The sequence below is a fragment of the Falco rusticolus genome, chromosome 5 (assembly GCF_015220075.1).
Source record: "Falco rusticolus isolate bFalRus1 chromosome 5, bFalRus1.pri, whole genome shotgun sequence".
NCBI classification, from domain to species: domain Eukaryota; kingdom Metazoa; phylum Chordata; class Aves; order Falconiformes; family Falconidae; genus Falco; species Falco rusticolus.
Window position 1 is genome coordinate 81,211,877 of NC_051191.1, and position 26,800 is coordinate 81,238,676.

Consider the following 26,800-nt stretch of genomic DNA (forward strand, 5'->3'; position numbering starts at 1 on the left):
TGTACCGTTTTTCTAGCAGAGTATTAGGTGAGGTTAGGTAGGTACAATCTTCTGAATATGAGTTCAAAGCAAGTATGCAGTGACTGGAAGTGGTCTTATATTTCACCTTTTCATTTCCTTACGTTCAGTAGAATTTGTACGGGCTGTAGTGACTAAGGATTTCTCTGCTTAATTTTTCTGTTTTGCAGGGCATGTGTTGTACCAAATTTCTTAAGTCTTTTGTCATGTCCATCTTAATCTGGCCAAACTAATACCTGCTTTTGGACTCACACAGCCTTTCACACACTTGCAGGTTCTGCAAGTTCCTCTCTTCCAATGTCACTCATTTTCTTAACCTGAATGAGATGTGACATTTTGTTATGTTAATTATCTAATAGTTTAAACTGTTTGTTTAACTTCCCAAGTGGCCAGCTCTTTAATAAGAACAGGATTTTAATAGGCCTAGATGAGCCTGCTGCATTCATTTAAATTATAATCTAGGCCATGTCTGAAAGTAGGCTAATACCCAAATTCACTGAGCCAGAATACCCACAGCTATTAATTTATAAAATAGTGTCCGTCCCTCAGAAGTTATTCTGCTTGACCCACTTTCTAAATTGGATGCACACCTGATGATTTGTTATGGATGAAGAAATTTGGGGTTTTTTTCATTTGTTTGGTCCTATGTACTGCAGTCCCTGGCAGCACTGGGAAAGAAGAGCATTATGTTGTTGGGCTTCAGCGCCTGGTTCATGTGTACGTGTCATTTAGAAATGCACATTCAATGTTTCCATGTAGCCGCACAGTGACTGCGAAAACTGGTGGATCGGTAGGGATGCAAAGTCAGGTCTGGGTAGATGCATCAGTTGTAGACCCAGATAATGATAGCATATCAACACAGACTGTGGATCACTTTTCACTGTTGTGAGAGGTAACACCTTGGGAATCGCAGTCTAGCTGAGCACATTGCTGGATGTTTCAGTGGACGCAACCCTTGTAAGGGTTGACCCATGGTACTTCTCTTGATTCACATAGCTGGTGGCCAGTTTTCTGGGGCAAGATACCTCACTCCATCCTGAGGAAGGAGGGGCTGTAGGACAAGCTGTATTTCTTTTATGGTCCCATGTGGTGAAGCGAATTTAACCTACCATCACATGTACCCAAGGTTCTTACAGTACTCTAAACTCTTTGGTGTTGTTCATTTGTGTTGGTCCAAGCCAAGAATTCATTATATAGCTTTCTGTATGAAGGCTTGTGGGTTTTGCTCTGTTAGACTACTTCACTGTCCCTGCATGGTTCTACTAGGTTTCAGAAATGCAAGTGTTGCTGAGAACAGGGAATCTTGGAAGACTGCAAAAATGCAGCAAATACTGGATTTCTGTTTTGATGTATTTGCATTTTATTAGCATGCAGTTGAGTCACATCATGTTGAGAGATGTGAAATGGACAAGAGCGTTTCTAAAGTTTCTGCAGGAGGAAGAGGTTTTCTGGGGTACCTGCAGATCATTATCTTGTTCTTGAATACTTGATTGACAGCATTCTACACTTCTTGTTTCTTTTTGTTTCAAATTTACTAGGCTTTTTCCAAAACATTTATTTACACTCTTTATGAGCCTTTTCCTTGCAATGTAAGCAGTTTGTGTGTGCTGTGATCTGCAGCACTTCAAAGACAGCAGGTGTTTTTTTCTTTCCATTAGTCTCATAGAGAGAGGGGCTATTCCAAGAGGATTCAGCCCAGCTTTGTTTGTCATTTAATCAACTTAGAGTTTGAATTGGGGATGGCTGGGGACATGTAGGCCTGAAACCACTGTATCTAATTAAAACAATTAACTGGGACATTTTGTGTGGGAGCCTAGTCATGTCAGCCCCCTTATATAGTCGGTGGACCTCCAAAGGGCAGTTCAAACAACCTCAGCTCTCCAGAGAAAGCATATGACATCTATGCTCCTTAGAGTTCAGTGGGATGAATTTTGGCCTTAACAGCCAGTAATGGGTGATGACCTGCACACAGGAGTATGGTATTGCAGTCTTGCAGAGCAATGTCATTGCACTGTCTCTTCCATGAAGAAGAGCTTTCTTCATGGTTGTATTTCAAGACAAGACAACAGGAAAAGATTGAGCGCATTACTGAGTGATGGCTGACAACAAATCCAACAGCTTGGCACAGTGGAAATGAAGTGGGAAATGCAGCATTTGTACCTGCAGTGTTTGTGAGGAGATCTGTTTCAGCTTTGTCTTGTAGGGATAATAGCTGCATATCTTCATGACTGCCACTTCGCAGTGTAGGAGATAAATGCTATTCAACACCGCAGTGAGCGTCTAGTGCTAGGAGTCTTGGACAGCACAAGCTGTGCTCTAAACTGACTGCAGGGTGCAGCTGTGGTGTAGTGTGGAGGATAAGACAGAGCTTGGTTTGTTCAGCTTCTCTGCTTACTGTTTTTAATTTTTGTGGTTTATTTTCTTAATAAAGGCTTCTAAAAAAATCATCTTTAAAATTGCCATTGACTGAACTAATGTGAGCTGCCGTAGCTGACTAGGAAGGGTAATCTCAGACTGGTCTATGTCTTGACTCAAAATCCCTTAAAACATTATTTCTGCATCTTCTCAGGTACGTCCTGCAGGAAGCTGAAGGAAGGACAGAACAAGAAAACACCATGTCTTCAGTCTCAGCTTATTACAATGGGAAGACCGTACTTATCACAGGAGCTACAGGTTTCATGGGCAAAGTACTGGTGGAAAAGCTTCTGCGCTCCAGCCCTGAAGTGAAAGCAGTTTATATACTTGTCAGGCCAAAGGCTGGACAATCAATGCAAGAGAGAGTGGCCAACATGTTGAAATGCAAGGTAAGTTTCAGTATTTTATTCTAGAGTCTAATCTAAAATCTGTTTAGCTGGGTGAAGCAAAGGACTTCTGCTTTTCTTTAGTTTCTCTGCAGTTTAGAAAAGTTTATAACTTTTTTGCAGTTCATGGAGAACAAAATACCATCTTCTGCTGTAACCGTTATATATTTTTGTTGTGTCTCAAGCAAAAAAATTGTACATAAATGAACCTGGATCTGTCTGATTTTGATAGGTGATGCAGCAGTTCACATTGTAGTGATGTAATGGTTTTCATTCCTTTTTGCATTGCTGATTCTTGAGAATTAATTTTTTGAAAAGCATGTTACTTTAGCAAATTACCTTTTTGCAACAAGAGCAGCATTTTGCTTTCATGAACACTTTTCCTCCTCCACTTTCAAAGCTCGATATTCAAACATTACCATTCAAAAATAAAACTGAGTGTGAGCCCATCTCACCTCCTCCTTGCCCTTATTGGGGCATTGAATTTATTTCATAAAACAAAAGTGGGCTGTGCATCGCTGCAGTACAGTAGGGCATCTGCCACCTTCTGCTGTCAGCTCCAGTTTAACCTTAGTTATGAAGTAATAAAATACTGCTGCATTCCAAAGGAGTGTTTTCCAAGGTTGCTTGCAGCAGAACACAAAGGCTAAGTCAGACCTGTGAGCTGAAGAACAGACCTCTGTGACCTCCACCCATACAGCTTGTTTCTGCTGAACTTTTAGCTTGCCACCCCAGTGAGGAAATCCAGATCTCTAGTGTCAAGAAGAATGTCAAAGCCCATTGCTGCATTTAATGTAAAGATTTGTAAGGAGAAACTGCTAGACCAGTTATTTAGAGTGGATTTGGCCTGAGGACCTCAGGGTCCTCAAGGTCCTCAGGAGCTTAGTCCAGTGGTGAGGTCATGAACTTGCTCAGACTCCTCCAGCTATAAGTGCCAGAGAGTTCAAGCTAATGTTTACTGCTAGTGTGGATTTGTACGTAGGTGATGTGAAATGAGGGGAAGGGACAGATCTGGCCTTAGTAGGCAAGGATTTCCTTGGATTTAATCTGAGAAATGTCAATGTATCTTTAGAGTATTGGTCTAAAACTTTGAACAAGACTTGACTGGAAAAGTGCTCCTCCTCCTGCTGGAGTCGGAGGTAAAATAGGTCTTCAGATAACTTACTTAGAGACAAGTAGGTCTGGGAGAAAGCATGCATTTTCCCTTCTAATGTTCTGAGGCATCAAGCCAGGAAAATCTTAAGTATGTCCAACAACAGAGTTTGATTTTTTGTGTGTGTGTTTTCTACGAAGGGTCGGTTATTTTCATGTTCAGGAAAATTTGTGAGTGATATGAAAGGAAACCATCACATTGGTTGCTTTTTGCAATTCTGTCAAGTACACAATTTTTCATTACTTTTCCTTTGAATGAACATTTTTTAGCTATTTCTACAGCTTTATCACTGAAGACTGTGGATACTGGTTTTCATCATGCAACAACAAAATATGGTGTGTTTGCAAGGGAGTTTTGCCTTTTCTTTTTTTTTTTAACCACTAAGAAAATGACAAACCTCACCATTTTTCAGGACTTCTGTAAGCTTTTTTATTTTTTTGCATTTATGTATAAATATTACTGGCTAATCTGTGCAGTTTGCCAGCACAGCTTGGTGCTGGTGTTAGCTCTAGGTGAGGCTCCCCAGTAACTGTTTTATTGTTGCAGCTGTTCTAGGTGAACCCTTTTTTTCTTAGCATGTGTCAGCAATTTTAAACATGCCAATGGCAAACAAGACTTGATAACCTCTCCTTGAACCTTCAGCAGCCTGCTTGGTGTGGTTCAAATGAACAAAAGAAGGCAAGTCTCTAAGGTGGCTGCAGCCTTGAAAAGAAAAAAACTCTAGGGGTATGGTCGCAACTCATCAGGTCCCTTCAAGGAAGAAAGTGTCTTTTTGATGCTGATCTTTTAAAAATAAGGCAAAAATACTTCCCTAAGGCAGAAACCTGACTCTTCAAAGGTTATTTCCATGTGAAATTGTTGACAGCCTTTGGTTTTTTCCTAGAAGTGAAACTGTTAATTCCAGTAACTGTTAATGTCACGGAAGATGAAAACATTATTGTTAACATTTTTGTGGATTGTTTCCAGTTGTTTGCTGTATGTCTTTAAGACATAGTCTAGACACTACATTTTCATTTACAGTTGTGGTTTTCATTCTCCAGTTGGGGAAATCCTTGAGCTATATAACAAATAAAAATGCAGAAAAAGCTTATTCCTAGTCTTCAGGCAACATTTGCATTTGACATTCCTGATCATAATCTCTGATGAAGAATACACAGGAAAATTCAGAATAAAATCGCTTCTCTTCCTTACGTGTACGTATAGAATTTCTAATCTCTACTGCATAATTATTCTTCTCCCCCATGAACCGTTGGATTTAATGCAATACAGTATTTGTATCTGGGTTTACGAGAAATATTTCTGTTTCCGTATGCTACCTATATAATCTTCTTTACTGACCAACCACACATTCACTTCAAAGGTAACTCTTTTATTCTATTACGTTATGCTTTGACCACTTATTATCCTCTGGAATTTCTCATTTTCACATCCAGAAGGGAAGCATCCCAGGAATCAGAGGAACAGAGAAAAAGAGGTTGCCAGCTTCTAAATACTCTAGACAAACAGATAAAAATAGTATTTGGGATGAAGTAAGTTGAAAGCAGAGTAGATTGGCAGGAATTAGTTGCGCTGCATAATGCTTAGGTTCTTCAGGTAAGGTCCTCTGGGCACTCCTGATTTTTGGTAGTACTTGGTATTTTGAAATAAATGGCCTATAATTTTGATCTCTCTTCATATAGATCTGCAAATTTTTTGTGGTTTCTATCATTATAACTACAGGGGTTTTAAACTTTGAGATGTCACATTTGTGAACTCTTGTTCACAGTGTGTACAAGTGAGTATGCTGGAAGACAACTCCTGTTAAATAAAAAAACAACTGTAATTTACAAAAGGGTGGTGGACTATGAAGGGGCAAAATATCTTCATTTGTACTTTTCAAACTTTTCAAATGTTTATTACATAGAATTTTTCAAATTCTAAATCCAAGATGAAGAGTAAAATATAAAAAAATTGGGCATAAATCAGATTTCTTCCACTGTATTCTGGAGCAGCTGAACAGATGGCATGGAAATGTAATATAATGCTGGTTTTCCTCAGATCTTGTAAAATTAGTTTTACGTGAAGACGTGTTATTGCGTTAATATGAACCATAATGAACGGATACTCAATTATCTCAGCTTCAACTCCAAAATGAGCATGTGCATTGACAACTGTGTGGTGCATGGTGACCTTGCCTATTTATGAAAGGAGATGTTCTATTTTCCAGCAGTGAGTCCCTAAGGGAATCGGGCTATTACCCTGTGCTTAATGAAATGCCATGTCTGCATGGCACAGAGCACAGCTGTTACACAAAAAAAAAAAAATAATTCAGTTTTGGCTTCACCCTGGTTGTGTCCGTAGATGTGGATCACAAGGCAAAGCTCGACAGAACTGTTTAATCATTAGTTGATGGGAGGTGTATATTTATCAGAGGTAGGGAATTCTTTCAAAGAGTGTTTTTTTTGTTGTGTGCAAAAATAGGCAGGAATGCTTGGAGGAGTTGTCTCAGATTCCCTGGAGAGCAGTTACTGGGCTAACACTGAGTCACTGGTTGTAGCTTTCACGTTGTCCCTGGGAGAGCAGAGCATTTTCCATGCCCTGTGTGCAGTGAACCCAGGCTCTTGCTGCTGCCAGGCTGTTTCTCCGATCTGTTTGTTCAGTGCTCCTAATTAGAAAGATCAGTCAAAGTGGGGAGTGGAAAACTCTTGTTAACGTCTCTTATAATTCAGAGGAAAAACGGGGAGGCTGTGAGGCTGCTGAAAATGGGGAACAGATATTGCTGGGTGTGATCAGAAACACTGTAAAATGCTACCGCATTTTCATATTGTCCAGCCAGTTAACCCTTACGGTTAACCCTTATAGTTACACTGGATGGTACAGATAGACCATCTCTTCCCTGCAAAGCTTTGTCTGGAACTACGCAGTGTGATGGGACTGACTACTGGAAACAGCAGAATTTCAGCGTTAGCAGACACTTTTGCCTCTTCAGTATTTCCTTGTCAAGTGTGCTATGCTTATCAGCAAACATACAGCAAGACCCTTTGTTAGACCTACAAATTTCACCAAATCATGCCAGATTTCTCTTTTCCTACCTCCCTTGACTATGCCTTTCTCCACTCCCTTGCTCACGCTCTTGCTCATCACCATAAGCAGTAAAGGTTCTCCATGCCAAACCAGTCCAGTGTCACTCCCTCTGGAACAGCATCCCCTACATCTGCTGCAACTACTACAGTGGTGCATGGATCAGTACCTGGCTCAGATTAATTACTTTCTCTGGTTGATGGAACAGAATCCCACTATTCAGTAAGAGGTCTGGAAACTGCTACTTGGAGCAAAACTGAGCTGAAGATGTTTTCTGTTTTATTATTTTAGATTTCCCTCGCTTTTGTCAGTAAATTAACAGAAATAACTCTGGTATTTGTGTACCTAAGGAACAAATCTCTCATTTTAACAAAAAACTTGTTTCGTACTTGACCTCATGATTTGTCATCCATGTGGTAGAGAGGAGCTAAATCTTAAGGGCAGTAACATAACTGACACGAATGCAGGCAGGGGGCTTGAACCATCCTGTTCCTCTTTCCTAAGCTAATGCCATCTGTTGCCTTGTTTCATTTCATTTCTTATTCTTCTCCAATTTGTGTTTCTGTTTGAAGAAGGCTGGTAAGATTTTGCTTTATATGTTAGCAGCTAATAGCCTGTGTCCTAAAGCACAAGGAAGGGCCAGCAAGACAGCTGGTGCTTCCAGCAAGTTAACCTTTCACACTGGACAAAAAAGAAGCCACCATTAGTCCTGAGCTCCACACTCACTCATGTTACTTTCTGCTGTTGGATGCTTGCAGCCATGCTGCTGCTGCTGCTCCTTGGCTTTAGGCTCTGCTGGCACATGGGCATCTGGAACAAGCAAAGTGCAATGGCATTGCCTTTTCTGGGTGCTGTGCCAAAGCTGCAGCCTGGTATGGTGACAGCTTCTCCTCATTTGATGGACATCCAACCCGTGTCATGACTAAGGGTGTAGAATCTTACCTGTCAGCTTTCAGCTAAGTTGGGAGATCTGGCAGACCTAACTACTCTTTCATCTGTTCTGCATGCAAAGCCATTGCTACCAGGAGGCTAATGGAGAAGCTGAGAAGCACAAAGGCCCATCTTCTTATCAATCAGCGTCAGCAGAGCTTTGTTTCCTATAGTTCCTTTCTCCTTTGCGCTTGCATGTCAGTCAGCACAGACAGCACAGACCGCATTCTGCAGAAGTGCTGGAGGTGCAGCTAGGTGGAAATGGCATGGGTTTTTTGTGTTTTTTTAATGCATACTCAGATGTCAGAGGAGAAACCGTGGTGGTTGAAATGGTGTCCTCCATTGCATCCATCAGATAAATTCAGGCCGAAGTCTTCTGAGGAAGAAAGAATGTCTTTGTGTGACTGAGGCAATTTCCAGAGAAAATAGGCTCATTGCAGTGTTTCATAGTCATAATGCAGTTTCCATCACTACTGAGTACACATGGATGCTGCACAGTCATTTAGAATTTCTCCACCTGGTAAGTTGATCACAGATGCATTCAGAGTTACGGATTTAGAACAACCCTAAATCTTGTCTGCTATGCCCGTTTTGTTACACTTCTATGTGACTAATGTCAGTATTAGAAATAATAATAACTATACTTTTCTGTATATAATAAATTCCTTTGCTAACATTTTCCAGTGATTCTGATTCATCTCAGTGCCCTTTTGCAGACTGGTTCCCTTTGGGATACTTTAATTTAGAAATGTTAAAAATGGAGCACCTCAGATCAACAGTCGGTTTTAAAATGCTTGCATATTTGAAAATGTGTTGCTGTGTCCATATTCCTTTTGCAAAACCACAAACTTCTTCTGCAAGGTTCTACGTCCATACAAAAGCTCACATGAAAAAATGAGGGGAGGTATCAAAACGTAAGCCCGCATCTTTTTTCATGAAGCAAGAGAGAAAATGCAGGTGACAGGACTGTGATGCAAATTAGACATCCAGGGACAGAGAGTGGAAGCAGTTAAATACTGAGTTGGTGATACTGCTAAAGCAAGGACTTATGTTTTGGTTACAATGAACATCAAGATATCCAAAAGGAGAGGTGTCCACTAAGCTTAGAGATGGCAGAGAGAAGTGGGTCAGGAACAGTAGAGTAAGGGGATAAGTTTATGACAATGGTGACACCAGTGCAGATCTTAGTAATGGAAGAAAAACAATACAGACAGAAGATAAAAGGACTAATAAAAGGCTGCAGTAATATGAAAATTTAGGATGAGATTCTGAAGAAACAATTGGAGGAAAAAAGAGAAGACAGCAGGTCTGCAGAGACTATCAGAGATAACATTTGGAAAAAAAGTTTGTAAAAAGCATCAGAAGGAAAGTGTCAGGAGTAGACATTATCGTTGGTGAAAGTCAGGGCAAGGATCTGGAAAAGAATGGGGTTGAGAGCTAGATGGAGGAAAAAAGCAGTGGAGAACTAGAAAAGGATGTTGGTAGGGATGAGGGAGAAGAGGAAACCTTCTTTTCTGCTATTGGTATATGATAAAATTTATTTGCCTTATGTTGGCATTCAGGAGCCATAGCTATGCAAGCACAAAAGGTCCTTCTGTCCAAATGAAGAGCTTGGTAAGGTCATGAGCAGAAAGGAGAGTAGGTTAGGGGATAAGAGAGCCCATGGGAATGCATACATTGAAACGCCTGCTCAGAGCAGGTCAGATAGAGCCAGCTGCCCAGGACCGTGTCCAGCAGGGGTTTGAATCCCCAAGGAGAGAGAATCCACAACCTATGTGGGCACCTGTGCTAGCGCTCCATCACTCTCACAGTAAAAAAGTGTTTTCTTATAATCAGGAAGAATTTAATGTGCTTCATTTTTCACCCATTGTCTCTTGTCTTGTCACTGGATACCCCTGAGAAGAGCCTGGCTCCACCTTTTTCTTTACTGCATGCTGTCAGGTATTTATAAACATTGGTAAGATCCCCCTGAGATTTTTCTTCTTCAGGCTGAACAGTCCCAACTGTCTCAGCCTTTCCTCACAGGAGAGGTGCTTCAGTCCCTTCATCATCTTCATGGACCTTGCTGAACTTGCACCAGTACGTCCACCTCTCTCTTGTGCTGGGGATCGCACAACTGGACACTGCTTTCCAGATGTGACCTCACCAGTGCTAATTAGCAAGGAAGGTTAATCATCTGGGCAGTGCTGCTGGCAGCTAAATGTCGGGCTAATCAGTTCTGAAGTGCTTCCTTCTGAGGAGGAAAACTCCATCCATGAAATCTGACCTCCAGAGCACTCTATAGATTCTCTTTTAACAGTAGCAATGGAGGCAGAACAAGACTGTCCCCAGGAGTTTCAGACTATAGGCCAAGACAGAAATAATATTTTTTCTATCTCTATGTGTTCGAAGCACAAATTAGCTATAGAATCGTAGAACCATTGAGGCTGGAAAAGTCCTTTAAGATCATCGAGTCCAACATTAACCTAACTCTGCCAAATCCATCACTAAACCGTGTCCCTAAGTGCCAAATCTACATGTCTTTTAAATACCTCCAGGGATGATGACTCAACCACTTCCCTGGGCAGCCTGTCTAATGCTTGATAAAACTTTCAATTAAGAAAATTTTCCTAATACCCAATCTAAACCTCCCCTGGTGCAATTTGAGGCCGTTTCCTCTTGTCCCATTGCTTGTTGCTTGGGAAAAGAGACTGACAGCCACCTCACTGCAACCTCCTTTCAGGTAGTTGTAGAGAGCGATAAGGTCTCCCCTGAGCCTCCTTTTCTACAGACTGAACAACCTCAGTTCCTTCAGCTGCTCCTCCTAAGACTTGTTCTCTAGACCATTCACAAAGGCTTCTCCCACTGGGAGAAGTTGGGTGCCTTATTACATGGATTCTCCTTGTACTCCTGCCTGAATGTCTCCCTGAAACACCAGGCTTTGGTCACTTACAGGTGCAGTTCTCCAGTGTCATCAAAAATGGTTCCTGCTGATGCTGTCCCTTAAAAGCAGAACTCACAGTCCTTGGAATCTCTAGGAATGATTATGGTCTGATCCTGTGATGCATTGTCTTTCATTACAACAAGTGATGCTGCTGAAATGCAGATGAGCCATGGGGTCTGCCAAGGCTCTGTCTACTGGTCACAAGTGTGCTAGGTGGTACGGAATAGAAACTTCAGTTTTGTCACTGCTGGGGAGAGTTCACAGCTTAACGCTCCAGCTTTGCAAACTGTCTTTGGCACTTCACAGAGGTATTTGTATACCTGGAAGTATTTGCAGTAGTAAAGTCAACTGTGTTTCTTTATTTTCCAAGAGACTGCACTTTTCAGTTTACTCCAGTTATATATTACTTGCAATAGGTACGCAACAAATCTCAATGAACTCAAGATTGTTTAATTGGCATAAAATACTACATGAAAAACAGACACACTGTTAAATGAAATTGTAGAAGCAAGGTGAATTATTCTCAAATGATTAATTTCTTGAAAGCAAAAATGCTTCACAGTTCATTTCAAGAGTGTTTGTCTTTCATTTTGTGAATTAAAAAGTTTTGGTGTCAAAACCTGGTGCGTCATTTTCACTCAAAACAGCTGTTAGAGGTGTTGATGTGGCACATCCGCTGAGACCAGCAGAACGACAGTAACACTGATGCTTGTCCAGGTGCTCAGGTACTTGCAAGACAAACCCAGCATGAAGTATGGTGACCCACCATCAGGGTCTGGGCAGAGATGCCTGCCTGGCAGGAGCTGCCATCTCAGCAGAGCACTGCTTTGCAGCCCTGCTGTGCGGGAAGTCCATCTCTCTTCCAGCCTCTTATCACAAGGTGCGTGTGATCTCTGCTAGGTGCATGCACAGAAAATATGTCTTCTGCAAAGAGTCTAGCAAGATCTTTTTCTCGAGCTTTCGATGCGCCTACTTGATTGGCTGCAACAGCAATGGAGTTAATGGTTTCTGTCTTGCGTGTCATCCTACACAAATACCCACCACCTACAGAATGATGTTTAAAAGCTGGCCTTAATTTTTATCTTTACTTCTTGGTTTCTTACGACACTTCACCAGCCTGGACTAGAGTCACAATAAATCATCAAATTTCAAAAGGATTTTTTGATTGGTTGTTTTTTTACTTAAAATCACTTCACAATGTTCAGTAGATCATGGTCTAAACAGGAACGCTTACAGGGCAGAATACAGAGCCTCACATATAAATGTTTCAGAAAAATCCCTCTAGCCAACTCTATGCTAATGTATGTGTTGCTAATGCAACGTAAGAAAAAAACAGCTGAAAACAGAGGAGAAATCTCTCAGTTTCACATTAGATAGCTAACAAGAGACTTATGCACAAGTTTAAATATAAATATTCAAGTATTCTGCTAAATTTATAAAGATATGGTTAATTTTATGCAATTCTTTGAGAAGATGGTCAGGGACCTCCTTTTATCTAAGGAACATTATGGATAAACCTCTTATGCAGTAAACACAGAACTGTGCTCTGCAGTCCAATTAGTCTATACACATTTGCACACATACAAACACACATATATGTATAAAGGTACTCTCTTTTAAGCTAGCCATTTTTGGCTTATTTCACGTGGGGATTCACACACAATGGACTCATGTTCTGCAGTGACGAGTTCTGACAGCTGATAAATGACAAAATAAAAAAGGTTCAGCCCTTGAAGCAGATGAGCAGGCAGTACATTTAGAATGTTGCAATTTAAGAAAAAAACCTCCAAAGTAAGATTTTCTCTTGTCCGTAACAGCCAAAAGGTTGCAGTCAGGCTGCATTTGCTACTGTATGTAAAATGAAATGCATTTTTACTTCTCTATAAGCAGTGATATTTTGGAACACTTGTAGCCTGTATCTACTTCATGATACTTTTTATTTAATGTGCAAGGGTGTCTTACAGAAGAAAGTGAGATTCAGGGAGTTAGCAAACTAAGATTGCAGTTTGAGTCACAACTTTAAAGGATCTCCACAATATTGCTTGAATTTCCATTTATGCCTGCATGCTTTCTGGTTTGTATCCAAGGCCCAGTTCCTGAAATCAATAGAATTTCTCTTGGTATCTTCATTTAGCTTTGGTTGAGTATCTCGTGAAGTGTGGATTTTGAAAAGATGATGGGCCCAAATAAGTAATTTGCAGTTGTCCTTTCAGTTGTATGTTATTGTCGTGGATTTTCTTTTTGCTCTGAATAATTTTGTTTCTTATAGAAAAAATGTATTTATGAGTTTGATTTCTCTGCCAGTGTTTCAGCTTCAGATGATAGCAATTTAAACACAGTAAGAAGTGCTTGATACAGGAATGCAAATGCGGTTAATCACTCTGCTGTACCTAGGAAGCCAATACTGTGTGACCCCAGCCTAAAAGCCTTGGAGGATAAGCAAGCTAGGTAGTTTCTGAGTTTGGAAGCTACCAAGATGCAGTGATTTTATGGATACTGCTGACTCCCATCTTTTGCCCATGTGATTGCATCTGAACTTGACCTTATGTGTCAAGTTGGAAATGGAAGTAGTATCCTAATGTTAGAATTTTGCAAGTGAGTAGAAGGAAGATTTAGATTCTCTAACCCACAAAATTTACTTTCATGCTAGTCAGAGATCTGTCCGTCCAGAAAATCATCCCTTTTTGAATGTCAGTCTCCTTGCAGAGAGCTTTCAGCTTCACTACCACTACTGTCTGTATATCCAAAGTGGTAAAAGTCAAGGAAGCGGGAGAGTATGCATTAGAGGTATGGAAGAAATATGGTGCAGGGGAGAATAATGGTAAAGAGTTCAGCATGGCATTTTCAAAAAGGACAGGAAAAGTACAAAGAGCATTGAAGAGAAAAGCTCCACTCCACAGGCTTGAGATTTTACATCAGTAACAGAAAACAGAACTATGTCCCAGCAGCTTTTGCTAGTATCAAGGCCAAGGAACAACATCATTAGAGAAGTCCTGTTGGGCATCCTTTGTAACCCTCCGATTTCTCCTATATCCCAGTTTTGCTCGGGTACACAAGAGAGCTGAGCTTTTAGGCAGCTGCACAGCATGCTTTGTGTTCACAGTTTTGCCAAGTGACCCATTCACCAACAAGGCCTTCAGCAAATATGTTTTTAAACAATATTTGTCATTTTGCTGGAGCCCATAGCTTGGCTTTTGACGTGTGTGAGCTGGCACAATTTCTTTTTGGGCTGTTGCACTTCAGAACTGCTTTGGACACCAATGGAGCTGCTCATATACTAAGCTTATATGTGGGCTTGGGTTCTTTGTTTTGAATCGGGGCTGAATAAGGACACCTATCCTCAGACAACCTCTGCTGGGAACGTCTTGGCCTGCAGTGGGTCAGTAATGGAGCTATCAGTCAGCACCCAAAGAGCAGAATTTGCTATTTAGGGATTCAACAAAATATAAAGTTAACTCATGTTTCATCCTTCATGTCTAATTTTATTACATTCTTTCCCCAACTGCTTATTCCATTTTTTTTCTTAAAGAAAGTTTTTCTGTTTTCCTAAATTTGACCCTGACCTTCCCCACCTGTGGTTTTTCTTATTCAGCTGTAACTGAACGGTGGATGCTGAAACCAATTTTATGTCAGAAGACCTTTCAAAGTAAAAAGGGTTTTGTAAACAAAACACTGCGATTTAAGAAGAAATCCTAGGTATAGTGGGCCAGCATCTTTAATCTTCTGTTTTGAAATCCCAGTCAAAAACTTCAGACCTGATCACTGGGTAATACTTTCTACAAAAGAAGTTGTTAGAATATTGGGGAGATGAAGGAGAATACACTGAGCCTTAAGACCCTTAAGAGAGAGCCTCCACCTGTGCCACAGTGGTACATCTTGATATGCACAGCCCAGAGCATTCGACCTTCTAGCTGTCCTGCCTGCAAAGAAGAGCAGCTGGCCCATGCATCATCCTTCTCCCACTCTCTGGCATTGAGCTGTGACTGGAGAAATGGAAACAAATTCAAGGTATCCCTAGACACCAGAATGCCGTGATTGCCAGGAGGCACTTACAAGGCTGTCCATACAGGTACTGATCATTGTATTAGGCACCAAAACATTGACCCTAAAATCGATTCTCCAGAAAAGACAGCTTTAAAGTTGGCTGAAGGTCACCTTTGACTGCAGTTTATCCTAGCAAATCCAGCCTCTTCTCTTTATTTCATTTACCAAACCCATTAGGACTGCCAGATATATGAGAGAGAATGTTTTAAAAAAGTGAAGTTCTGAATCGCATCACTGCATGCACAAATCAAAATGTCTGAATTGTGCCAAGGAACCCAAGTGTGAAAACTGGGTTTTGGTAATTTTCAGGGGGCTTGTATAAGGCCTTTTGTTTTCTTTTAAGGGAGCTGGGGGTGAGAGCATTATTAGTGTTAGCCCGTTGTAAATTAGTTTTGCTTCTTGAAAGAAAAACTGCTGTGGCGAAGCAGCTCTTCCATTCATAATTAAATGTGAATGATGGTGCGATTAGGAGCACCAACTGACTGACTGCAGCCAAACACTCAGAGTGAGCTGGTCTGATTTTGCAGAGGAGAAAACAGTTATTTCTGTGAGCAAGATGAATCACTGCCACGCTCTCGACCGTGGAGGTGGCTGTCCAGAGCCTGTTGTTTGTGACGACCAGTCCTGTGTTTGATCTGGACCTGGCATAAGGAAAGAGTTACTGGTCTAGCTACATATTTTTAAAATCAAGGCGTGCCTTATGCACTCTGTCAAAAATTATCATTAGACTGATTTTTGATCCTGTATTTGTTTAGTTACTGTAAGCTTCCACTTTAGAAATCCTAACTGTAAGATGACTGCTTCCAAGATGTGTTTTCGGGATTGAATGTTTCCCTACATAACAGCACCTAGTGCCGTGCCATGCCCAGTGGCACTTCGTGTCGGTGTGATGGGGTCTTGTGCATCTCTGTTCCTGCCTGGATGTCACAGCTTGTGCCTGTACTTCTGAGATGGAATTACGTGATTTCCCATGTGTTTGTTGTCCTGTGTATTTATGTCACCTTATCACAGAAAGTTAAAATACTTGCAGATCTGCTGGGAACCTGCAGCAAGCGAAGTGACGGTGGTTTCTAAGCAAGTCTATTTTACTAAGCAACCACTGCTGTGGTTACTGACATGGATCGTGCTGGTGGAGGCTGTGATGCTGAGAGGTACCTAAAGAGTCTGGGTTATGTGATGACAAAAATTTTACGAGCCTTGCAGTATTCGTTTTCTTTGGAGAAAGCTGGTGTATCTTTCACTGGTGCATCAGTCTTGTGCTGTTAGTTTGGCTCTGGTTTATCCTAAACTTGAGGTTTTGTTGAAGTGGGTGACACTGAAGAGTTAACAGAGCCTTGTCTTGCATTGATACAGACTGAATTGGGTGAGTTTTGCCAAGTGTATGGCTCATTACTTATGGGCGTAATTTAGATGAGAGAGAGAAAATTCAGAATTACCTCCTTCTCATACATTAACCTTTGGGATAATCACTGGATTAAGTAACTAGTTTGCCTGACAGTTCCTAAAATATCCCAGCAGGCATGTGATGGGCAGCAGTGTTGGAAGAGTTCAGATGTGCCAAAAAATAAATTGGTAGGGTCAACAGCCTGAGCTTGGAGAATCAGTAGTTTGTTTAGTGCTAGGTACAGTAAGGAAAAATCAAAGCTGGGAAACCAGCTGATGCCAGTACTAATCTGCTCCCACAGTGGCAGCACACTGCAATGCTTGAAAGAGTGCAGGATTATAAAGACATAAAACTGGAGAACAGCAGAAGGACAGAGGGTGCACCAAGGGGAATTAGCAAAAGATAAAGGCTGTAAACTGAGACCAAGGCAGGTGTATACCTGCAATGCACAGCACATGCTACTTGTAATAACAAAAACCAAGGCTGGTCACTAGAATGGCAGAATTTATCAAAAGTCTACAGTCATCATTTTTCACCCAGTCTGTTGGAGGTGTACATTTGCTAGGAGAAATTACGATTCTAGTAATTTGCATTTGTCCATGTCTGATTGCAGCAAGATGTAAAGGCAGGGACTGAGCTTGGTGTGTCCAGGTAATAAGAAAACCAAAGAATGACATGTTGCTTGTTTAAAAACCAAACCTTTGGTACTAGCTAACTGTGTGTGCACATTTGATCTGCATTATGATGTGTTTTCTTCTCACCTCTTTTGTCTACTCTGCTAGTGTCTCCTTTTGTTGCCATCTTGTCTTAAAAGTGGGATTCCAGGGCTTAGTTTAGGGACAAGGTCTCTTACTTTAGTTTTGTATCTGGAAAACACTAAACTCTGTTTCCAAACCTTTTTACTGTTGCTGAGCTCAGCAAAATGGGAACCCTAATCTGGCTCCAAGCTAGGTATTATTGGGCATTACAACTGTTTAAAATACTAAGAGTATTTCATATATATAGTCAAATATTTATGGTGAACAGTCAGTATCTTCTAGTAGGGAGGGGGAAAAATTCCCCAAAATATTTTTCAGCAAAGTAAACATGGATAAGGACAAGCAAAATGCACTTTTGTATTGAGTTACCTGGATTGCTTTGGTGGAGCTAGAAAGAGGGTCCTAGAAAGAGGGGGAAAAAAACAAACTGCGAAATATTTTGGGATGATCTCTTCTAAAATAGCAATTCACTTCTTTGATTCAGAAAGATTTTTTTTAAAAGTTCATATTTTTATTTTTAAATTGCAGAACCAGAGCTCAAAATTACAGCAAAATTTTCTAGTCAGTTGACAGGTTTTTTTCATGTCTTTGAAAATTTCCCCTTCAGATCAAGCAAGAATTAAGTTATATAGGTTCTCTTTTTGATAGTGAAAGCATCTTGAAAAATAAGGTGTCCAGAGGACTCTGTAGTGGTCTCAAGTTTAAACTAATGTTTTGTTTATGAAAGATGTATCAAAAACTGGTAACACACACTGTAAGTATGTAGTTAGACTCCTCACTCCAAATGATCCTGTCTGTAACACATCTTAGTCTAACCTCTTTAAACATTTTTAAAAGTACCTTGCTTACTATTCAAGATATTCAAGTGTAAACTAGGCTGTAAGAACACACAATAGGCATGCAGTAAGGTAACAAAAGGTTTTATCGTACTGTTTTTTGCATGGTTACCCCTGAACCGAGGGGTAAGGCCATGTTTCAGAAGACCAGGTGCATACAGCTGTACTACTTCTGGCACTGCATGTGTACTCACACCAAAGGAATTGACCACCTGAACTATCCATCCACAAATAATTTGAGCACTGCAAAGAGCATTTGATTACAAAGCGTGACAAAATTTTCAACATCAGATCAGTGGAAAACATTTCTATAGTGGGGAGGTTTCTTGCATAAAGGAAACAACCTATTCAAAAATCAGATCTGTTGCCGACTGTGTTGTATCTGTGCTTGAAGGCACTCTGACTCCCTGATGTTTGACTCCCCATTGTACAAGGGCATTTGCCAAGCTGCTGTCCTTCTACAATCTCCAAGCTGACTATTAAAAGGGTGTATGTGTGTATGTTTTGCAGCAAATTTCTTTGCCACAGGGGCAGAGTATGAAAAACTACCTATTTCATTTATTTTGGAAGCCTCTAGGATTTCTAGGTCCTAGGGGGCACTAACGGCTGGAGAAAGGCAAATGTTGTACCCATCATCAGAAAGGGCAAGAGGAGCAGTTCAGGGAGCTGCAGACCAGGCAGTTTCACTTCTGTCCCTGGAAAACATCGTGGCGTGTTTTCTTGGAGCACATTTTGGGATATGTGAAGAAGGTGGTGACCGAGACTGGTCGGCAGGGATTTACCCTTGGTACCCTTGGCTTGACCAACCAGATTGTACTCTGTGACAAAATGACTGAATCTGTGGGTGATGGGAAAGCCATGGATATAATTTACCCTGACGTTAGCAAAGCTTTCAGCATGTCTCCAACAGTATGCATCCAAACTAGGATGTTACAGTCAAGATAAGGAAAAGAAACCTGGCTGAACAGTCGGACTGCATGGGCTTAATGGTTAATGCTCTGCCTAGAGGCCAGTTATAAGTAGAAGTCCCTAGGGGTTTATCTGGGGACCTGCCCTGTTTAATACCTTAAAAAAAAATCTCCAGGCTATATATGCATTCTCTATGCTATGCTACTGGCAGTGCTTTTATAAATAATATCTAACTTAGGAACCTGGAGAAGGGAAACAGACTAATAACCCTATTCTGCATCTCTGTGCTCCTGAGAGCTGGTAGCTTGCCCTGGTCTTTTTATACATCTCTTGGCTTCTACTTTCTTGCCACTGATGGGCAGTGTTCAATTCAAGGAAGTTGCTGAGTGCAAGGGGTCACTCGCTAAACAGATCTTAGTCCAATAAGTGCTTCCAAGTGCATCAGGCGCATCCTGGCGGGGTGTTTTAAGTCACAGGAATTACTGCAATTTGTGAGTGAAGCGAGTGAGTGGCTGGCAGCAGATTAAAACAGGCGCAGTGCCATCAACAATACTAATTGGAGCTTCCAGCCAAAGGTGTCAATGGCACACCGGGGGGCTGGTGGTGTTAAGGTCTGACTCCATGAAGGGACTATGCACCTGCTTTAATGTAGATATGTGAAAGATACATATCAGAACTTCATATTCTTCCTTCAGGACAACTTTTAAATATCTGCGTGCATCATAATTTCAGTCTGTCCCTTCTGTCAAATAAATTAATATTATTTTCCCAGTTTTAATGAAGGGCAAAACAGATAACAGCTTCCAGCGTGTCAAAAAGCTGACCTGATATGAAACTTGCAGTGAGTTCCCATTACAATGAACACACTTCAAATAAAATACCTGCTTAGGCATTTTCCTGAAGCAAGGTTTAATTGACCTGTGTCAAGCTTCACAGCCGGTCAGCAGAAAGCAAGGAAGGGAGCTTCTGTCTCATGAGTTCTGAGTTGTGGCTTTAACCTAAAGACCTTTAAAAGCAAGGTTAATCTGCCCTAGCTTTAGCTTCTAAAAGAGGCATTTACTTAAAGGGTGCAGATTCATGATTGACCTAAGCCAATCAAAGTTCCTGCTGACTCCACCAAAAAGGATGGCTTCTCCATGGGCCACGTGATCTGGCTACTTCCCATAAGGTGCTCTTAGCCTTACACACAGCTATAGCAAATTGGGTAAGCAGTTGGTCTGGCTGAAAACCCACAGGCAACACTCTCCATCCCCTAAACAAAAAACAGCCCCCAAACCTGGCAACAATAACGAGAAATACCCACCCTCTGGCTGAAAAGGCAGTTGCTGCCTGTGCTGGTTCAGCTCCTGCTGTGGCCATCCAGCACTGGCAGCAGTCGGCGGGGAGGCAGGGGAGATGCCCGGGCTGTCAGTGGCAATGTGGAGTTGAACTTAGGCTCTCACAGAGAATCAGGGTAGCTGAGGTATACATGCATTTACTCTTAAGTCTTTAGCCTGATCTGGGCAGCATTTTAGGCTGAATGCCTAGCTTTTGGATACCAAAAGCCAGAAAAGATGTTACAAGTGTGAGAGACACGGAAAAGAACATGCCAATGAAAGAATACTAAGCTGTGATATCTTTTCCTGTGCTGTGGGTAGAAGCTCTTACCCAGCCACAGAATTCCACATTGCACGGTCAAAGATAATCAGAATGTGTTTCAGAGTGTGTTCGTGTGGCAGCTTGTTCAAATATGCTCTTGCCAGCTGCTTTCTCTATAAAACTTCATGCCCAAGATGCAGCTCAGCTTTCTAGGTACGCTATTCAAGATACCCAAGTTTCTAAGAATGTGGAGGTGGAGCTAGTAACTTCTTGTAAAATACTGCCATTGTTACCACTTCACTACCTACTACCTCACACACTTTCCACATACATGGTATTAGGAGAATGGTGCATCTTTTGGGGAGCTAAGTCCTAAACCCACAACACGCCTTCTCTGAGATACCTGAGATGCCTCTGTGAAAGCAGGGCTTGCTATTTTGTTATTTTCAAGACAGTAGAAAAGCTGAAGTGGGTTTGGGGGTCTTTTTGTCAGAAAGGGCAGAGAACCATGAATACATGCACATGTAACTGTTAATGGTCCTTGTCATGAAGAGTGGGGGTAAATACAGAAATAGCCCACGGAGATAACCTGTATTGTAGATAAGAATTTTGAGAAGGATGTGTAACATGACTAGAAATATCCAGAAAGATAAACAGAGAAAATATAAATTTGCCCAAAGCACTGAGAGACAAGACTGTCATCTTCATCTCCATCCTTTTTGTTTCATCCATCTGCTGCGTGTTGTCATCGTAACAAGTTCTTCAAGGGATTTTCGCTGCACTGGGCTATGTTCATTAAAGAAAGGACAGTCGGGTTTTGGTTGCTTTCTTTCCACTGATGTAAAATACTAGTCCTTACCATTTCATATCATTATCAAAATATGTGACCATCTTTTTTTTTTTAATCTGTATGGAATAAATAGAAGATTTTAATCACTTTATAAATACATGCCAAAATACTACTTTAGCTTCTCTTCCAAGCGTCAAATATATAGTTGTTTAAATACAATCCATTTGAAGGATTTACACTAAGAAAGGATGCAAAAGAGGCATGGAAGTTCAGAGGCGAGGGAAATTCTTGTATGTGAAGACTTACATGTGCTAAAAATATATTGTTGCATGTTCTCTGTAGATATTACTTTCATTTTAATATTTCTAACTCAGTATACCTGATTCTTTAAAAGCTTGATGTCTGCTGCAAATCCTGAGTGCTGATTTTGCTTGCCTCTGTTTCAGCACCAGCAGAAATACAAACTGTGATCAAAGTCAATGTGCTAGTTTTGGTAGCAACGTCCAAAGGGCATCGAGACTTTGTATACTGTAGCCTGAATACCAAAGAATAAATGATGTTTTATTGTGTGTATATATATATATAACAATTCAGAATTGTTTATGTAGTGCCTGTATGATTTTCACAGAGTTTTATCAGTGGAGAGTCTCTGAGCCTTTAGGGAGCAGTAATTAGATTCTTCCTTGTCACATTTTTCCATGTGCATGGTACACTGGGTGAGAGGGCAGTAACCATTCTTGGCAGCACAGAGACCTTGAGCTTCAAAAGGGCATGGAAGCAGTAAATCATTTTGTCATCCTTCCAGAATTCTTCCTTGCAGTCCTTCCTTTTGAAACTTGGAAGATTATAATTCTTTCTGCCCTTCCCCTACTGCTTCTTCTGTTTCTTTCCAACAGCCAAGGTTAGCTGCTTCAGGGACTAGCAACCCATTTCCCTGCTTTCCACTAGCCCTGGAAATCTCCAGCAAAGGTTTTGATCACGTCACTTCCCATCAGCCATCCTAACTGCACCATTACATTTCGAAGTCAACTCTGACCCAAATGTTGTGTCCAGCTCTACTTCTGTTTTCTGTTTAATGTTCTGTAGAGCATTACAGCCATCCTCTGCTCGGTTCCTTCTTCCCATATCTCCTGCAGCTCCCAGCATTGTCAGGTCACCTGTCCCTCCCATATATCTCAGCTAGTATAGTCTACAGTAAGTTCGTTCTTTGCCATTTAGCACATCATTGCAGGTACAGAAAGGGGAGAAATCAGAGGTGAATTTGCTGAGATTCAGGGCCTGCCAGCTGTGTGTTCCTGCTGAGAGGGAGCCATCACCACGTTTGGGTGATAGCCAGCAATGCTTCCCAGTTCCCTTTCCTCACCAACCTACACTTCCACAGCTCACGCTCCCCGCTTTCAGAGGTCACCCTTTAAACAAGGTGGTAGAGCGGTGCTCTTTCCTATCAGCAACCTGGAGTTTTAAGGGTTGTCTTTGTGAAAGTTGCAGAAAATGAATGTATGTCTTGGATTTGGGCTGGAGAGTGCTGTTCATCATGCACAACTGATAGTTTCCACCTACCTGCTTCTTCTGAAGAACTGAAATAAAGCAGCTTGCCTGAAGCACTGAAGGCTAAGACAGCTTTCACAGCCACCGCTGGCTCGTTTAGGGCTGATGTGTCAGTCTGAGTGTGCCAGCCCCAGAGGGCTCCCCAAAGAACTTTCCTTACACTTCTTACGCTTTGATATGATGGAACAAAGATGCTTAGAAGGAGGATGTTTGGTTCTATCTTAACTTGGCAGTTGTTACAACTGGTGCACTGTGTGCATATGGCTGGACATATGTCACATTTGAAACGAGGCAACTGAGTGATGGCACTAACCAGGCAGTGTGCTGTCCCCTGGTCCATCCACGTTACACATCCACCTTGCTGAGAGACTGCTGTACTGTTTTCTTCGGCTAGTTGCCTATGCCCTGGCAAGTGTCAAATAATGTTTTTTATAGCCTAGTTTGCAACTCAAGAGGCAGCCATTAGCATCATTGATATCTTTTGAGGTTTGAATAAAACAATGCATTTCATAGAGGGCGAGAATTATGTCAATTGTTCAACAGCAGTCCCTTGTTAGAAACAAAGTCTTAAAATAGCGTTTTTACAGCTGTATCAGGCATGTTCTGTAACACAGTGCTAACTCATCTCATGCTTACTCTCATGGATACTGATCAAATATATACCCAATAAGAACGTGTCCAGGAGGACCTGGCCAGTTGACCTTAAAGGCCATGTCCCTTTAGGAAGCAAAGAAATTTATTCCATACCCCTTTGTATGTCATTTCTCCCTCTCAGCATAATACGCATCCCTTACTTCTGGATGCCTACCCTTTTTCCAAATGGGATTAACTACTTACTATCCTTTTCTCCCTCCCTCAGGTAAGGAGTTTTCTGCATGCCTGTCTTCCTGGTACCTGGACATGATAGAAACTTATTTCTCATCTTCGTTTTCATCCTTCTCTTTGAGTTCCTATTTTAATTGCTGTGGCTTGGGTCTGCCTAACCTGTATGCACTGGTTATCTCCTGTGTTTCTGTATTGCACTACAGAGTACAAACACCTGTTTCAGAGTAGAGTAAGATTTCAACTAGCATTGTAATCACAACAGGTCAACCAGCTTAAGTACATTTATATTTTCCAACTGCAGCTGCAACAGAAACCCCATATTCAACCGTGTCAGAGTTTGGTATTTCACTGGGACAGAGGATAATCTTATGAGGTCACTTCCAACCCTATTTTTCTTCATTTATACCTGTAAATGATAAAAAATGCTATTTTTCTTTTGGTACACATGCACACTGAGACCACAGTCTACCCATGCAAGATGCTGTGTCACTTACCTGAATGCCATAATATGAGTCCAAGAGCCCTTAGCAGTTCTGGGGGGAAAAAGACAACTAGAACTTGTAAAATTTACAGCCCCCTAGAAAGAAAACAAGATAGTCAAATAGTCAAATGCATAGCTTAAGTGCACTGCAGGTATAGTAGCCATGCAGCCCATCTATACTAACCAGAGTAAATGGTATGTGTTTCAAGCTTTTTCCAGTCAGGAAGTCTTCCCAGTAGAACTCCATCAGTATCTTGATACACTGAGCTAGCCCAACATGGGGGCCTAGAACAACTTTTTCACTTCTGCTTGTGTCTTTCCAGAAGTGGTTAAGGCAGTATATATCTCTATAATTGTAGTTGTAGTCATAAAGATATAGATCAGTTGTTAAATTGCCTGATGGAGACAGTTCTCAGTTTTTACATCAGTCAGCTGACAGGTTTCAAAGGTTATCATTTTACTGGGAGCCTTGAAAGAGAAGGTGTTGCCCTCAGATTGTTATCTTATCAGAGACGAATGTATTTAACGTTAATTTGCTGTAAAATATTAACCATAAAGTGATTCCACTACAATGGAATTTGTTGATGGGCATGCTCCCATCTCCTGAGGTACACTGCAAATATATCTCTGGATATAAGGCATATCACACTGAGAACTGAAACGCATAAAATAAATGAACCTGTATAATGTTCACTTTACTATTAACTGAGCAAATTTTGCTGCAGGCTTTAAGCAAAATGACAGCTTTTTATTTCTCTAGCAATTTCAGTGCTGATTAGTATCAAATTATTATAGTGCTCTGCAGCTATCCACAGTTTTTCCATAATATCATAATAACTCCACCTAGTTCAGTTCAGGAGAGGAACGTGAGCCCTTGTGATGTTCTGACATTCCTGTTTAGATGACCTAATTGGAAAAGTTTCACCTTTATCCCAGGTGATCTAAATTGGCTCAATTTATGTGGATTCACACTAGAATAAAATTAGAGCAAAGTCAGAATTTATCAGGACCTCCATTTTTAATTATGCTGCTAGGACATTGTGTCAAAATTTGGTAGATCAGCCCCCAGACCCACACAAATTACTTAAAATTCATCGTGCAAATAGGGGCAAATCAAGCATTAAGCACTGCCAGTGGTAACATTAGGATGACAGTTAAAAGTTTTCTAAGCAACATCTCAGTGAATCATAAACAATCGTGTCCATGGGACACGATCCCTTGCCTTTGTCTCCCTCAAGACCATATGCCTTGAAGTCATGGGAGCAATGTGATGGGGTTACCCACATCATCAAGTGGTCCAGTTCTCCTGCATCGGTGTCTTTTGTGCCTTCCCAGCACCATCACACACCTGCTGCAAAGGAAATGAGTAATAAAACAGTGTTTATTACCAACAAAACAAAGCAGTAACAAGGACAGTAAGGGAGGAGTATCCTGGAACAACAAAAAAGCTGCAATAACCACCTGGAAGTAAGGGTACTGGTTGCCTCAGCATGCTGTGCTGCAGGAGCTGCTGGCAGGTACCGGGCTGGGTGGCACTGGGGAAGTGCCAGGAGCAGGCCGGGAGGGTTAAAGGTGGAAACAGCCAGCATCCAGATCATAAGCAGCCTCCCTTCAGCACTGCCTTTGGATATGGGCTCTCTGCTGTCAAAGTTACAGTGATGCGCTAATTATGTCAGTGAAACAAAGTGCCAACATCGGGCACCCCCGTGACCCCTCCAGCCTGCACTCCTCAGCCATCCCCCTGAGATGACCCATCATTTCTGTTTGCATTTCCTTTGGTGTCTAGCACCACATCTTCAGAGGAAGACTCCTTTATCATCTTTTTGCAGAAATGAAATAGTATTATCCTTTCTCCCCTTCCAGTCTTTTCCTAATTTCAGTGTAGACCACAGAGGAAGGAATTAACTCTGTTTATATATAATAGGAGGGAAGGGATAGAACATTAGTTCCCAAATTTGAGGGAAATTGACATAGACTTCTTCTTGAATTATGAATGTCTAAAGGGAAGATTCACAGAGTACATGTTGCTCTGTAGCAAACAAGGTGGCCATTTCACAGGGGCAGGTTCAGCTCACAGCAGGATTGTTGCATGTGCTTTTACACAAGCAGGGCATGTCTGGCTGCAGTTTTGAGGCTATTAGTCCTAATTCGACATCCAGTTATTAACATAATAAAGCGCAGTCCTTAACCTCCTGGTTGCCATAATCATTACAGGGTGCATGAGCTGAAGGTATCCTGGAAAGTACAATGGAAGGACACTGGAGACATTGTGCATGGCCAAGAAGAGAAATTTTGAGCTTTTTAATCAAACGTAGGTAGAAGTGTACTATGCAGAGCAGAGGAAGATGTACACTAGTATGCTATTTAGATGGGAGGAGAAAGGTAGAGAAAGCATGAGCTGGGGCAATTGCTGCACAAGGCACTTAGGAGAAGAGCATATTGCAGTCCAGGAAAAGATTGAACTATAGCTGTTAAAGTGAAACCCAGCACCCACCTCTATGTCCATACTTTATGACTGACGGGGCTTGAGGGGTGACTGGATGTTACTTGGGCAGAGAGGGAATAGCTCCTAGAAATCTTCTCTAGTGTCCAAAGGGTATTAAGTGTCCTTGAAGAAGAGCCATACCAGCTCTTCTTCTGCCAATACAGAGCTTTTGGAAAAGGTAAAAAAGAGCAAAAATACTGCAGACTGAGCTCATGGGAACATCCTGGGAAGAAGAGGAGAGTCTAGTCCCCTTCCACCTGGGAAGAAGAGGGGAACC

At 41.4% G+C, this 26,800-nt stretch overlaps 1 protein-coding gene across 2 annotated transcripts in view; it reads left to right on the forward strand.

Annotated features, from left to right (window-relative positions):
- FAR2 (fatty acyl-CoA reductase 2) overlaps nt 1-26,800 on the forward strand; it is a 149,824-nt gene that overhangs the window by 63,979 nt on the left and 59,045 nt on the right. For both annotated transcript variants that reach the window (XM_037390225.1, XM_037390226.1), the window contains exon 2: nt 2,588-2,822. In XM_037390225.1, coding sequence (XP_037246122.1) covers nt 2,634-2,822 — 189 coding nt within the window. In that variant the 5' untranslated portion in view covers nt 2,588-2,633. The remainder of the gene's footprint in view (nt 1-2,587; nt 2,823-26,800) is intronic.